At 46.6% G+C, this 16,088-nt stretch overlaps 1 protein-coding gene across 1 annotated transcript in view; it reads left to right on the top strand.

Moving 5' to 3' along the window:
* Nucleotides 1-11,174, top strand: part of NOS1 (nitric oxide synthase 1) — a 92,486-nt gene extending 81,312 nt beyond the window's left edge. Inside the window, exons 23-28 of the mRNA XM_056859788.1 lie at nucleotides 1,871-1,958; nucleotides 2,349-2,470; nucleotides 3,411-3,559; nucleotides 5,206-5,400; nucleotides 6,609-6,727; nucleotides 11,084-11,174. Coding sequence (XP_056715766.1) covers nucleotides 1,871-1,958; nucleotides 2,349-2,470; nucleotides 3,411-3,559; nucleotides 5,206-5,400; nucleotides 6,609-6,727; nucleotides 11,084-11,099 — 689 coding nt within the window. The 3' untranslated portion in view covers nucleotides 11,100-11,174. The remainder of the gene's footprint in view (nucleotides 1-1,870; nucleotides 1,959-2,348; nucleotides 2,471-3,410; nucleotides 3,560-5,205; nucleotides 5,401-6,608; nucleotides 6,728-11,083) is intronic.
* The last annotated feature ends 4,914 nt before the right edge of the window (nucleotides 11,175-16,088 follow it).

Here is a 16,088-nt window from a genome sequence, read left to right as displayed (position 1 = left end):
GGGTACAATGCTGCCATTACAGACTGTGAAATGTTAAGTAGCATTAAAATTCTCCCTGGGGGCATTTTTGTAAATAGGGTCACCAAATTTGCAGCGTAGCTTCACAAGACTCTCCTTGCGTGAACCCCAAAGTTTGGTAAAGTTTGGGAAAGGGGGTCCAATTTTATGGGGTCCGGAAGGGGTCACCCCCTCCTGCATAGAGAAGTATGGTAAAGTTTACAATACTTCTGTATGGAGGAGGGGGGTGACTCCTTCCAGACCCCATAAAGTCAGACCCCCTGACCCAATCTTCACCAAACTCCAGGGTTCATGCAAGGTGAGTCCCTTGAAGCTACCCTGAAAATTTGGGACCTCCAAAAATGCCTCCCCTACAGCTCATTAAAAAAATTCCCATAAGGCAGTGGTTCTCAACCTGCGGGTCGGGACCCCCAAGGGAGTTGCAAAGTGTTTTCTGGGGGGTCGCCGCCACTGTCCTGGGACAGCCCCCATCCCTGGCTGTCCAGGACTAACCCAGACACCCTGTAACCCTGATCCGTCCGCAAGGGCAGGGAAGACCCCAAGCAGAGAGGTGAGGAACTGGCCAACCGACAGACAGAAGGAGCCGGGCTGCAGAGACGCGGCGGCGTGCCGCCGCACACCAGCTGTAGCCCCGCTGCCCAGCTGAGAGGTGGGCGGGCCAGCCCTGGGCGCGGTCGCACCTGCGCCGAGCGGATGATGCGGCAGGATGTGTGGGAGGCTGAGGAAGCTCCCCTGGCTCGGCCAGTTCAGGTCTCGGAGAAGAGGGCGGTCCCCCTTGAGGCCACTACAGCCACATTGTTTTTACTTTTAGCCGTGCTCGGGTGGGGCGGGAGCTTCAGCCTGGAATCCAAGTGCGCATGTCTGTAGTGTGGCTTCGCTTTTCTGCCCTGAGTCATCAGTTCCGCTCTGGCAAGGCCAAGGGGGAGAGAGCTGAGGTGCATGCACAGTTCGGGATTTCCCCCTCGAGTGCACAGGTTCGGTGAGGCGCAGAAGGAACGGTGACTGGCGGAGGGGAGAAAAAGGCACGAAAAGTCCAAGCGGGATAAGCGGCCCTTGGCTCTTTCCTGGCCCTTCGCTCTCATGGGGTGATTAAACGGAGCTCCGCTTTGAGGGATAACTGCAGTTCTGTGCACAAGCAGTGTCCCAGTCACAAGAGAGGGGATTTACTCGCGAGAGCCCCGGCCTGCTTGGAAGAGTTTTTGGGGAGAGAGGGGAGGACAAGGAACGCAGTGCATGCTCAGAGGCACTCTTTCCTCCGTGCCAGGAAAGGTTGCCGCGCCACACAGTCACAGCCGCTGCGCAACAGGTGGTAGTACCGTTTGCTTGTTTGTTTTAAACTTTAAAATTTAAAGTAATTATCTATATGGATACCCTGGACTGCCAAAAAAACAAATGTGTTTATCCTACTGAAAATGTCATTTATGCAAATTTATGCAAATGAGATGAGGGTCACAGGTTACTTGGCAATTGTAAAAGGGGGTCGTGACTCGAAAAAGGTTGAGAACCACTGCCATAGGGGAAAGCCTGGGGAAAGCTGAAGCCAAAAAAAACCTAATACCTATTTGGCTGATTCAGTGATTGGCTATCTGGCTTCAGCTATATTCCCAGGTTTTGGTATTCAGTAAAACCAAAAACCGAATATTGCTGAAACAGCTAATTTCAGGTTTATTTTCGGTTCGGGTTTATTGATATGCCCAACCCTAATTCTGCATCCTTCCTTTGGTCTCTGAATTTCCCATCCTGCAGCTTCACTACTTTCTCTGTCCCAGTATTTTGTTTGCACTTTTTCAAATGTTTCCTATTATTTGTTTCAGCTGTCCAAATGAACGGTCTCCTTTCTGCCTCTTTCTAGATGGGGAAGGACCAATTCATCATGGGGTCTGTTCCTCATGGTTCAACCAGATACAAACAGATGAAGTGGTGCCATGTTTTGTCAGAGGGTAAGAACCTGGGGGTGGGGTGGGGGTTCTGAGAAGACAGTTTTGATCCTGCTCTGGGGGAGAGAGAAGGATGAGACATAGTGATATTTCAGGCATCCAACCAATTCAGCCTCAAGAAAAGACTGTGTGATTGACCACAGTGGGCCAAATTTGCTTTCCAGAGCAGACCGGCTCCTGCTTTTATGTACATCTTGATTCCTCGTTATCTGCTTGTGGATCACCGTCTTGGTAGCATTGCCATATTGTGGAGGTCTGTCTAAACTTTTTAAATGGGTCCACGGTTTAACAGTGAGAGATGGGATGGAAGCAGTGCCAGTATACTCTGCTTGTAATGGCTTGGGGGTAACTCTGCATGCATGATCACAATGGAACTCCATGTTCTTCATCCAGAGCTCCTGGATTCCACATGCCACAAGATCCACAGGTTCCCTGCATCCTGATTGGTCCCGGGACTGGAATCGCTCCTTTCCGGAGCTTCTGGCAACAGCGACTCTTTGATGTGAAACAAAAAGGTAGGTCTGATCCTGTGTAAGTAGTTGAATGGGCTGCCTTGCTCTTCCATGGTGGGTCTCTAGGAGGGGGCAGAAAGGGGTTACATTAGCCCTCATCTGCTTTTGTTAAAAGAGGAGCCAGCTCTGCTGACAGTTGGCTTCAGAAGGTATAAGAGTGGTTTAGGTTCCATCCTCCTTTAAGCCTAGTGGCTCATATTCCACCCAACGACAAAGGTGGGGAACACATTCCAAAGATGCTTGGCTAGCAAATATTAGTAATTATAGGCCAGCTGTTTTTCCAAGAATCATGCCTGCCTTTGCCCATCACCCCGTCGAGAAATAATACTAGAACGCGGGGTCATTTGCTGAAGCTGGAGGGTGAGAGGGTCAAAACAGATAAAAGGAAGTATTTCTTCACACAACACATAGTTAAATTGTGGGACTCCCTGCCCCAGGATGTGGTGGTGGCTGCCAACATGGAAGGCTTTAAGAGAGGTGTGGACATGTTCATGGAGGAGAGGGCTATCCATGGCTACTAGTCAAAATGGAGACTAGTCATGATGCGTACCTATTCTCTCCAGTATCAGAGGAGCATGCCTATTATATTAGATGCTTTTGAACACAGGCAGGATAATGCTGCTGCAGTCGTCTCGTTTGTGGGCTTCCTAGAGGCACCTGGTTGGCCACTGTGTGAACAGACTACTGGACTTGATGGACCTTGGTCTGATCCAACATGGCCTTTCTTATGTTCTTAAATGCCTTACAAGTTTCCGACAAGCCAAAAGGTCCCCAAACACAGGAATTTAAAACCACTGACTCAGAGGGCCAGATGTTCATGGCTCACAGTCTTCAAATGAATCTGTGGCCGAATTGCCTCCCACCTGAACTACCGAGAAGAGGGGTAGAAGAATAACGTTGCACTTCCATTCTCCCATTCCCTCTTTCCCAATCTCTCCCCTAGGGCTGGAGCCGTTTCCCATGACTCTGGTCTTTGGTTGCCGACAGTCCAAGATAGACCACATTTACAAGGAGGAGACCCTATTGGCCCAAAACAAAGGGGTCTTCAAGGAGCTCTACACAGCCTACTCCCGGGAGCCAGACATACCAAAGGTAACCCACCCCACATCCGCCCCCCCGGCCCTGCCCAGCACAAACCTTACTTATAACGATGCAGAGAATGCTGGGCTTGTGAGGGCTTGACAAGTTAAGGGACCATTAGACTGAAGAGGAAGAGGCCATAAGCCACAGAACTTGGCATGGTTTGAATGCAAGGGCCTTGTTGGCAAGGAAACAGCAGTGGACAGCCTCCGAAAACTCAGCGGAGGGAGCAGTTAGAAAACCTTGGCTTGGCTCCTACCAGTTTTTCCACTGGTGCAAAAAGGAACAAGTCCCAGTTTGACCACTAAAGTGCCTATGCGGAGGGGGAGGGTTATGTGACCTACATGGACATAAGTCATGTAGGGTTTTAATAGTGAGGGAAATTGGGTGAGATTTGAGCAAAAAAGGTGGCTAGATCAAGCTCCTTGGCTTTGATTCCAGTTCCTGTGCGGTAGGTGAGGCTAAGGTCATATAGCCTCCTTGATTCCCTGTTTCAGCCAGGATCAAAGTAACCCGGGTTGGGGAAAACTGTTTGCATTGGCTGGAATGCTCAGGGACGAAACTGTGTGCTAATGGAGGCATGAATACAGAAAAGCAGTCTCCCAAGTTCAAATCAAGTCCCACCCCTTTAAATCCTGCTCTGTCATTGGCTTACCCTGCGAGAGAAGACTTCCTCCCCCCCCCAAACCCAACTGCCGCATAAAAAAGCATTTTAAGAACAAAAAACGGAGCAATCTGAAAGAAGGGGGGGAGAAATCCAAACTTCGTTTTTAAAAAAGACTTTCTTTTGCTCAGGAAGAGCTCCGAGGTAGCAGGAAGCACTTGAATCCCTGCCTCTTTACACAGTGCTTTGTGATTGGCTGTGAGAGAAGCCAATCTTCTCTGCTTCCCCTGTTTGGCTTTCTTCATGCTACCTTGAAGCGGGGTTTGGAAAAGGGTGGGTGAAGCTCAACCCGAGAAAGCTGTACGCTTGCTCAGTGATTCTGAAATGAGCCGGGAGGAACGGTTTAATTCGGGCCAGAAGAGGAATGGGAAAGGCCGGGTTCGTTTTGCGTTGAAACAGGGTTGAGCCAACAAGGCATGAGGTCACATGCGTGCAGAAAAAATTGATCCTGGCTGAAACAGGGAATAAAGGAGGCTACAGCGACCATGCGTAAATGACCTAAGACACAGTGGCTGGCTCAAGGTTGCCCAGTAAGTTTGAGTCTGAGCAGGGATTTGTGCCAGTCCTGGTCTTAAAGGGTAACTGCTGTGCCACCTTGGCTCTCATGTCCTGGCTTTTCTTCACTGATTCACACACACACGCCTCTCCCAGTTTCCCATTAAGTCCGGCCGTGACCACAGTGTTTCCAGTTACAGACCATCCTCCCTGCCTAGCTGAGCCTGCTGTTCGGGCCAGAGAGGAAGGGAGGTTGTCTCCACCCCAAAAGTGAAAGCACCCCTCCTTGCTAGATACAAGGAAGATATGGCCTCTGCACTGTAAGCAGAAAAATGGCCTGGGTATCCTTTCCCCTCCCCTTCTGCGAGACCATGTCACCAATGGAAAATGTGAACCGTTGTCTGGCGTGTTGGCCTGCAGGGGGCCATGCATGACCTGGTCACCTTCCTCCTTCCTTCACATGCGCTTTGACTCCAAACGCTATCCCCTTTTCCTCCAGAAATATGTGCAGGATATCCTGCAGGAACAGCTGGCAGAATATGTTTACATCGCACTGAAGGAGGAAGGCGGCCACATCTATGTGTGTGGGGATGTCACCATGGCCGGGGATGTCCTCAAGACCATCCAGAGCATTGTGAGTCAACAGGGCCAGTTGGCAGCAGAAGAGGCCAGCGCTTTCATTAGCAAACTAAGGGTAAGTAACAATTGCTTGTTTTTAGAATCAGAAAATATCAGTATATTTTTAAATCCACGGCGGCAGGAGTTCCTCAAAAGTGAGGAGGCTCTACGGTCCATCCAGCTGATCTGCGTAACCGTGATTTCTCCTGGCTCGAACATTTTTCAAGATTGTTTTACTAAAATCTTTTATGCATGGGGAGAGGAAGGGAAGGGAATTGTAAGCCGGTTTGAGACTCCTTAAAAGTAGAGAAAATCAGGGTATAAAAACCAACTCTTCTTTTTCCCTGCCTTCCCCTTTTCTAATTTTTATCGCCCCCTGTTGATTATATCACCCTGACCTGGAAGACCCAAGCTAACCTGATCTCGTCAGATCCTGGAAGCTAAGCAAGGTCGGCTCTGTTTAGTCCTCGGATGGGAGACCACGAAGGAAATCTAAGGTTGCTGCACTAGGGTTGCCAACCTCCAGGTGGTGGCTGGAGATCTCCTGCTATTACAACTGATCTCCAGGCAACAGAGATCAGTTCCCCTGGAGAAAATGGCTGCTTTGGAAAGTGGACTCTATAGCATTCTACCCCATTCAAGTCCCTCCCCTCCGCTTCCCAAATCCTGCCCTCTTCAGGCTCCACCCACAAAATCTCCAGGTATTTCCCAATCTGAACCTGGCAACCCTGTGCTACACAGAGGGAAGGCAGTGGCAAACTACCTCTGTACGTCTCTTGCTTTGAAAACCTTTGGGGTAGCCGTCAGTTAGCTACGACCTGACGGGACTTCCCGCCACCATCAATTGTATCACTTCTTGTTGGTGATGGTGTTCAATAATTATTTTGACATTGTTCAATATTTTACTGACACTACAGCTGGCGGGGTGTTAGTTTTTAGAGGGTTTTTTTTTTTTGTCTCCTGATTTTTATTTATGTGAACCATTTGTACCTTGCCCCTTAGCCCAAAGGCTCTGGGTTTTGTTTTGTTTTTGTCTTATTGTATCTTATAATTATAGGATAACTTTAAAAACAAACATTGTACAGAATGTTCCTGCAGAGCTTTTTGCTGATGAGGTGGGTCATAAGTGTTTAAAATAAACACATCCCGGAACATTGTGGCACAATTCACAGATATCAGGGCACCTCTCAGATTTCACTTAAATGCCGATGCTTTGCAGGCAAATAACTGTGCCGTGGATTTTCTTGTCCGTGCTTGTGGCTGCCCCCTCCCCCCCCCATGCAGGATGACAACCGTTACCACGAAGATATATTTGGAGTCACCTTGCGCACCTACGAAGTGACTAACCGCCTCCGATCTGAGTCGATTGCGCACATTGAGGAGAGCAAGAAAGACACGGATGAGTGAGTTGGCTTTTTTCTTTTAACCTGTGCTTTTGTTTCTCCGCAACACGTGGGCTTGCGGAAAAGGAGCCTTTTGTGTTGCTCGGAGGTATCGATGGTGCCGCGTGACTCCCATCATTTACATTTCTTATTACGAGTGGGCGGGGATCACAATGTGCGGAGCCATCTTGTCAGGTTCTGCCACTCTCTCGCAAACCTGGTTGGTTTGTTTTTAAAGCTGCACCTCGCGGCTCTCTGTGCTTTTACTTAGGGTTCCCAACCTCCAGGTAGTGGCTGGAGATCTCCTGCTATTACAACTAATCTCCAGCTGATAGGGATCAGTTCCCCTGGAGAAAATGGCTGCTTTGGCAATTGGACTCTAGGGCATTGAAGTCCCTCCCCTCCTTAGGCTCCACCCTCCAAAATCTCCAGGTATTTCCCAACCTAGAGCTGCCAACCTTACTTTTACTGTTAACCTTCCTTTCCAATTTGTGTGGCAGTAAAGACTGGAAGAATCGTACTTGAGAAGTTTCAGACTCAGAAGGCAACTTGAGAGATGCAGGATCTCCTGACTGGTTGTCACAAATGCAGCTGTCTTCTGTGAGGCTTGGTTCACACACGCAGCAGAAAGAAGTGGTAAAATAAATATATAATAGAGGCAAACCGCCATTCGTTTTTTATTTCTTAACACAAGAGGTGCCAACAGAGCGGAAAGCACTTTGAATGCTCTCAAATAGTCTCTCTTTAAAAAAGTTTTACTTTGTTCCAGAAAAGGAGAAGCCAGTGTGGTGTAGTGGTTAAGAGCTGAAACTGGTGAGGATCACACCTGGCATCAACACATCATGCAGGCTTTCTGCACCTAGGAACAGTAGGGCGCTCTAAATCGAAGTCTCTTGCTGTCGTGACTGTTCAAAGTTATTCCGCAGTTGCTTTGTACTCTCCTTTGCAGAAGCAAAAAGAAGCTCTGCTTGATGGAACTGTAAATTGCTTTTTTGAAGAGCTGTGGATGTTACCGCACTAGGTATTCCCAGCGATGTATTAAGAGTTTGGAAATGTTATAAAAAATACTGTTCGCACTTTCTATGTATTCCCAGCGATGTATTAAGAGTTTGAAACTGTTATAAAAAATACGGTTCACACTTTGTTTGGGCCCTTTAGCTGTGAAGACGTCTTCCAACCATTTTTTAACTGTGGCATCCAAAAACCCTTTTAAAGCAATGTTTTTTATAACATTTCCAAACTCTTGATACATCGCTGGGGATACCTAGTGCGGTAACAGCCTGTGTTTAATGTGTCCAAACGACTAAACACTGAACTAAACTGAATCAACTCCCTATAATTTGAAGACTGACAGTAAGGAAACTGCTTTTACAGTCCACCTAGTGGGGCAAAAGTGTCTCAGATTTATGTTCTCTGCCTGCTGAAAGTTTAAACAAAGCAAGACGTTTTGGTCATCACAAAGGTGATCATGTCAGATAACTCACTCCGGAAATTTCTACACATAGTAACATTTTCTGACACATCACGTACCACTAAGTTCATAACATGTGCAAAACCATGGACACATAGTGCTCTTGGCTTTACAAGAGCCTGTACTCCATTAAGATGTCCAACAACATCCATCATAGCATTGGCCATGACATCTGTCAAGAGAAAGATCAAAGCAACAGCCAAAGCAGCCATTTCTCCAGGGGAACTGATCCCTATCAGCTGGAGATTAGTTGTAATAGCAGGAGATCTCCAGCCACTACCTGGAGGTTGGGAACCCTAAGTAAAGTACATCTTTCAAAATAGAAGAGAGAGTTTTAGCAGTGGTGGATTCAGTTTCATAAAATCCAAAAAGAATTCCTCCACAAACATATCCTCTGTAGCAATGCAGAAGCAAAATAAAACCTGCTTTTGTGTGATGATATCTGTGGTCTCATCAACAATTACATTGTAATAAGCAGCTGCTTTAATCTCTCTCACTGGTGTACATAAAACATTGTGAGCCATGATCTCAAGCATTTCATTTACAATGGTAGGTGAAATCCATTTGTAGTTTGTACGATTCAACCATGAATTCAGCTGTGGAACATCTGCAGCACGAAGCAGCAAGAGGTGTTTCAGATTTGACTCTTCCTCGTCATGGCTGCATATTGCAATGCCCTGACAGGCAAGGTACCTTACTGATGCTAAAATTCTCAGCAGTGCCTTTCTAGCATCTCACATTTGCTTCTGCTGGCCTTCTGAAAACTTGCTCTGCACATTTACTCCTGCTTTAACAGAGGCTATAGCTTGGACAGCTGCACAGTGCAAGTTAGAATTCTGATAGTTCTGAAATCTAAACAGTGACTTCTTCCAGTTTGAGAAGCCATTTTGAACAAAAGTTTCATGTACATCCTTGTCTCTGGATGTGTTTGGAACATTCATGTCATTCGCTGCTAAGCGACAGATGTCACAATATGCTCTTCCCATTGCCACATCATGAGAGAGCCATTCATAGGTTCTTTTCGAAGTATCTTGGGCTGTTACCGCACTTGTATTCCCAGCGATGTATTTAAGAGTTTGAAAATGTTATAAAACATACTGTTTGCACTTTCTATATATTCCCAGCAATGTATTAAGAGTTTGAAAAGGTTATAAAAAATACTGTTTGCACTTTGTTTGGCCCCTAGCTGTGAAGACGTCTTCCAACCATTTATAAGCCGTGGTATCCAAAAACCCTTTTAAAGCGATGTTTTTTACATTTTCAAACTCTTAATACATTGCTGGGAATACAAAGTGCGGTAACCCCCTTGGTACTGTCGGCCTGGCTTTTGCTTCACATTAGAAGCTCTCTTCTCTGAAGAGGGAAGTGTCACAATGCAGAATTGGTTGTAGGCCGTTAATAATAATACGTTAGACTGGTTTGAGTTGTGAGATGTATGTGACCACCAGGTGTTCTATTGTCATTTTCTTTGGGTTTGTCTAGTAGCAAGCTGTGCCTGGGTATCATTCTGGCTTTTCCAATAATCTTTTTTACCATATCAGCAGGATACTGTAGTTGCAAAAATGCTCGCTGTAGCTCCTTCAAGTGAGTATCTCTGTCTGAGGGGTTGGAACAGATACGACTATAGTGTAGGCCTCGGCTATAGACAATAGACTGTTTGATATGGTTGGGGTGGTACCTGGAGGCATCTAGATATGTTTGCTGATCTGTTGATTTCTAGTATAATGTGGTGCTTGTGTGTCCCTTGTGTATCCATACTGTGGTGTCCAGGAAACTTATTTCTTGTTCAGAGAAATTCATAGTTAGATTGATTGTGGAGTGGAAATTTTTGAAAGCCTGGTGAAATCTTTTGAGGGCTTCTTTGCCATGAGCCCAGACAAAGAAATTGTCATCAATTAATCTCAAGTAAAGGAGAGGTGCCAAAGGATAGGAGTTCAGAAAATGCTGTTCTAGATCTGCCATGAAAATGTTGGCATACTGTGGAGCCATGCGGGTGCCCCACAGCTGTGCCACTGATTTGAAGGTTTAACTCCTCACCCAACCTGAAGTAGTTGTGGGTGGGAACGAACCTGCAGAGTTCAGTGGCAAGATCCTTTGTTTGGACCATAGGTACAGGTCTTTTAAGGAAATGTATAAATTGTATCATAAACATATAATAAACAAATACATACTAGCAAACAGGAACAAAGCCCCAAAGAATCATGGCAATTGTAATATGATACAACAGGAAGGTAGGACAGGACTGTGCTTCAGCTGCCATTGTAACTGAGCCCCTCATGTGGGCACTGCTTTCCCGAGCCCCTGGCCAAGTTCGGGGGGTCTCAAGCCCCTCAGCCCCCCCCCCCAATAGTTTACTCCTACGATCCTGGCCAGCATCCAGGGAGCCAGGCGGGGCTAGCTGTACTTTCCTTTCCTTTCATCCCTTGGAAGCTCCTTGATCCATTGATCTTGAGCAGCGTAATTTTAAATCTAATGTTTGAGGGTTATAAGGACTGGAATAAATCTTGCCACTGACAATGTAGCCTTGGGATCCCTGTCGCTTAATTTAAAAAAGGCATTACGTCCGACACAGAGGCATTAGATTTATATGTTAAAAGGGAAGAGATGTAACGTGATCGAAGTTCCTCGTAAAAGCGGCATGGAGGTAAAAGAGGGCATGGAGCTAATGAACCAATAGAGCCAGAAGAGCAAGGACAGGTCCTGTCTTGGTATGGTATGTTCAGAATTCTGCCCTGCATAACCAGGCTAGATGTAGTAGTTCTGGTGACGTCCCATCCAGGAAGAGTATAACTCGTGAAGGGTGGTAAGGCAGACTCCATGGGTGGTGAGGGAGATTCCCAAGCTACCATTAAAGCTCTTTGAAGAAGCACATGTGACATCGGTCCTAACCGCTGCCTCTCTTGCAGGGTTTTTTGTTCTTAACCACCACCGTGTTGCCCCTGATGGGACGCCAAGCCAGGCCAGTCAGAGTAGCTCCTGCTGCTCTCTTCCAGCCCAAGTGGGCTAGGTTCTGTACTGACCCGTCCACATCCGCTCCTTTTCTCCAGGGACTCGACGGCCCGCGACAAACGCTCTTCTGTGTCTCGTCATGTTGTTGTGTCCTGAAGGATGTGTTGCGGACGGCGAGGAAGGAGGAAAAAAAAATGAGGACGAGGACGGCTGTCTTTCTTTTCCCCTCCCCGTCTCACGTCCTGTGACGGTTTCTTTTTCTCTCCGTGTGCCCTCCTCTGAAGTTCCCCGCTGAAGCGTGACGGCTTTCGCAACCTGCAGTGGCTCTTACAACACAAACACAAAATGGAAAAAAAAACACCACACCCATCTTCCTACTCCTTCCTCTTGTGGACGACGAGGCCGCTGCTGCCGCTGCATGAAATCGCCACCTTCGCGATCATATGCGTCTTTCGGTGTTTCGGGGCCGGGGTTTGGGTTTGGGTCGGAGGCTCGAGTTCGGTTTCTGTCCAGGAAGCAGAAGAGAAAGGCAGAAAACCGCCCTCGTTTGCCGAAAGCTTGGCCCAGCATGATCTGCTTCAGCCAGCGGGCCCTGTTTTTCCTTCCCTGTTGTTTTCTCTGAAATCGGGTGGGCTGGGGGAGAGGGGGGGTGGGCTGAGAGGGAAGGTGGTGGACGGCTGCTCCAACAGCTTTGTCCTGCACAGATTTCTCGGTCCACCAGAGGGCCGGATCAGTCTGTGTCAAACAGGTAACGGTTTCACCTGTGACAGCATGCTGTGTTCTGTTTGCACTGTTTTTAACATTCACCATCGCACCTGCCTTCTCCTCCTTCCCCAGTTATCTCCTGAGATCTCAGCCCTCGTCAGTGTATCTCAGTCAGGGCTGCAGCCAGGGCATTTAGCACCCCGTCCAGAGCACTGATTTCCCCCCCACCTAAGAATTGTGTGGAAAAAACAGGATTTTGCATTTGTTACCCAACAGCTTCTGTTTAAAGAATGAGAGCTTGTTTTTAGAATCAGAAAATATCTGTTTATTTTTTAATCCGTGGCTGCAGGAGTTCCTCAAAAGTGGTGAGGCTCTAAGGTCCATCCATCTGATCAGTGCAACCGTGGTTTCTCCCAGCTCATGGAGCATTTCTCAAGATGACTGTTTTATTAAGGTCTTTTATGCATGGCTGTTTCACTCGCCGTCACCCCTCCAACGACTTCAGATCTTTGTTTTGATTATGCATGCCGTTTCCGACCGTCAGAGGTCGCCTCACTCTCCCCCTGCATTTCCCCGCGTTTTCCTCGAATTTTCAGGGACCTGTTTTATCTCGAATTTGAAATTGCAGGCAAAATGTGGGGAAGCACAGGGGAAGAGCAAGGTGCCCTCTGACGGTCAGAAAAAGCATGCCTAATCAAAACAAAGACTCGAAGTTGTTGGAAGGGTGACCACGAGGGAAACAGCCTTGCATAAAAGACCTGATACTGAAATAAATACACCCTCTACTCCTGCCCCCTCCTGGCTGCTCTGAACATGGCAGGGTGCTATAATGAGTAGCTTATAATTATTTATAGAAGGTTTTCATTACAAGCAGGTAAAATCTTTCAACCTAACAAATGATATTTGTTCTTATTTGACGGTCTCTTTTTTTCTGACATTGCCAACTTTTAGGCACAAAAATACAAAGATATTTGGACATAGGGACAAAATTCGAGAACTTTGTTGGCTGTGGGGAAATCAGTGGTCCTCCATTTCCTTTAAACGCCAACCAGCAATATGGCAACCTCACCTAGCCAAAACAGGCTGGTTTTGGTACAGGTCTGAACACTTAGCTCGGGACTGCCGACTGTAATGCTGTGACCAGGCCTCAAAGGACATTGCTGGGAATGGCATGTTGTCAGAAGATTCTGCTGTGACTCGGGAGATGTCTACCCCTTTAGCTCCACAAGATGTCTTTACCTCGTCTGCAAGGCAAAAAGTATCCGCTGATGCCAAAGGGCTGCTTGTATGGAACCACAGCTTAAGGTCAAGGGAGCTGCTGGGAAAATCACCCCATTCATGAACTGCCCTGCTAATAGTTTCCCAAGCTGCCAGTAACTCCCACTGCAGTCCTAAGGACACTTTCCTAGGAGTGTCCCGTTACCTACAATGGGACTTGCTTCTGACTAGACCAGTTTAGGATTGCTCCTTCTCTTACCTAATCTCACTCTTTTTTGGGTCGCTTTGCACATCATTCTTTTTAGATTAAAACGTTTGATGTTTTAAGTATACATTGGGGGGGGAACCCTGTGATGTGTAAAAATGACAAAGATGTGCTTGTGACGGGCACACTTGTCAGGATGCCATGTTCAGCTCCTGCATCTTGGTGAGTATATGCTCAGAGGCAAGCTCACGTTTGGCTCTACAGTGCATGAAACAGTCCCCGGGTGTCAGAGTCACCAGAGATATCCGATCTGGGCCCATTACGTTCAGATCTAAGAATATCCTTAATTTGACGCAAACACAAAAGAAATGGCCAAGATACAGATCTGTGACTTGAAAAGGTTTTTGGAAATTTGGTCTTGGTTACGCTTCACAGCTGCTTTTTTGCCACGTTCCTGGCTCAGTATTACAGGAATTAAAAGGATGAATTCTCTCTGAGTGACAACTCTGTACCACTTCATATGTTGCATGTTGGGGCCCACACTATCAAATGCTCCTTCAGACAAAGACATCCCCATCACAAATTTTATTTGGCTGAACCTATTTGCCACTCTTTAATCAACTTTCCAGTGGACCGTTCTCACTCTTAAATGAAAGCTGCTGTCTTCTCCAACCTAACAAGCATCACGTGCATAAGACAGAGACCAACAAGATTTTTGTGGTATAAGCTTTCGAGAGTCAAAGCTCCCTTTGTCAAACACGCATCTGACGAAGAGAGCTTTGACTTTCGAAAGCTTACACTTAAAATCTTATTGGTCTCTAAGGTGCTACTGGACTCAAATCTAGCTGTTCTATGGCAGACCAACATGGCTACCCTCTGAAATTATATGCATAAGACAGTGTGCTGAAACTGTCATATAAAAGCCAGTTCGAGTAAATCAGGGAAAGAGGTTAGAGAGGATCTTCAGGTTAGAGAGCCTGGAAGTTTCCTGAGTTAAGCCTGGTTTATACAAGCAATGAAATAAAGAGGTAGAGTCCTGAGATGATAAAATGGCCAGCACCAAACCTCCAATGAGGGGTTACCATTTTGGAATGCTCCTCTTTTTAGAAGTCTCCCTCCAGCAAGAGAGCTAATACATAAGGGACAGAGATTCTGGCTCGTCTCCTGTCGCTGGTGTTCCGGTTTTCTGCTTTAAAGGAAGATTTCTCCTTAGGGTCATGTTAAAACGTATGATTTCTCAACCTGCAGTCTGAAATGGTACAATCCATTCTTACCACCACCTCCCCCAAGCCTCTAACCTCAATCCGCTATGTAGATCTAGCCCTGTCCACCATTCTCCACAAGCAGTATAATTTCATTAACCAATCAGATTCTGTTTTGGTATGTTACGTGTGTAGGAAGAATAGCAGGTGGGCAGTGTAAGAGGGTGGAGTCTTCCTGCTATTGTGCTTCCCAGATTGTTCAGGGATGTACATTAGAAAGAGCACTCCACCATGCTGAAGACTAGTCCTCTGGCGCTTCACATGTGTTTTTTTCCCTATGTGGAATACAATTTTATGTAAAAGGGACGGGTGTGAAACCATTATGTGTGTCTGTTGATGCATGGGTTTTTAATTGTGGGTTTTGTGCCTTTCCATCATTAATTGTGGGTTTTGTGCCTTTCCCCTGCATAGAATGTTCTCCATGTAGGAAAACTGTAGCACAGGCAGCAGGCCCGAAAGAGAAGCATCAGAATGCTGTCCATCCAATTCAACTACAAGGTTCTTGAAGGTTGCACCATTTCAGCCTCTTAGTCTATTATGATATGTATCATATGTCCAGTGGTCAGGATCTTAGGAGCAGGAGAAGAGTCTTGCTAGACCTGAGCAGTGGTTCATCTAGTTCAGGGATCCCCAACATGCTGCCCATTAAGTGCTTTCAGAAAGTGAGTGGGCAGGTGGGGCTTTTGCCCAGGAAGTAGAGTTGCCAACCTCCAGGTACTAGCTGGAGATCCCCTGCTATTACAACTGATCTCCAGCCAATAGAGATCAGTTCCCCTGAAGAAAATGGCTGCTTTGGCAATTGGACTCTATGGCATTGAAGTCCCTCCCCTCCCCAAATCCCACCCTCCTCAGGCTCCACCCCAAAAATCTCCAGGTATTTCCCAAACCAAGCCACAGCCCCTTTAAATTGCTTAAAGGCTGAATGCTCTCGCATTGTAACACTCAAGTATGGGGGTTGTTATGCTGTTATTTAATTGGGGAGGTCTAACTCTTGTCCCCTGTAGCAACACACTGACTCGTCAGAGCTCAAAATCCAAACAGTGTTGGTTGTGGTTAGTACTCGGACAAGAGACCACCAAGGAAGATCAGGGTTGCTGTGCAGAGGCAGGCAATAGCATACCGCCTCTGCTCATCTCTTGTCTTGGAAACCCCGTGAGGAGTCACCATAATTCAGTTGCGAGTTGAAGGCACTTAATTATTATTATTATTCCCATGCATGTGCCTGGGGCCAAGAACTAATGCAGAACAGAAACCAGACCTACAGCCAAGGGTGTTTGGTCACTTGAAAAAGCCCCATAAGCTACAAATACATCCAGTGATTTTTTTATTATTAATCACTGACCTTCGGGGGTGAAATTGTAGGTTACATGAATTCTTCCCATGTACAGGATGAAGAGATCCATGAAACTCGAAAGGTTGCATCTGTTGTGGCAAAAATATGAGGAAGTTCAGGAATCATAAATTGAAGCATTGAAATATACCAATCCCATAAAACATAATACTCTACTGTATATTTTAACCTCAGTTTTAGCGATAACACTTTCTTCTTCCTCAAGATGTCCAAGATCTCTG

This window comes from Euleptes europaea, chromosome 13, assembly GCF_029931775.1.
Source record: "Euleptes europaea isolate rEulEur1 chromosome 13, rEulEur1.hap1, whole genome shotgun sequence".
NCBI lineage: Eukaryota > Metazoa > Chordata > Lepidosauria > Squamata > Sphaerodactylidae > Euleptes > Euleptes europaea.
This window is presented reverse-complemented; position numbering and strand designations above follow the sequence as displayed.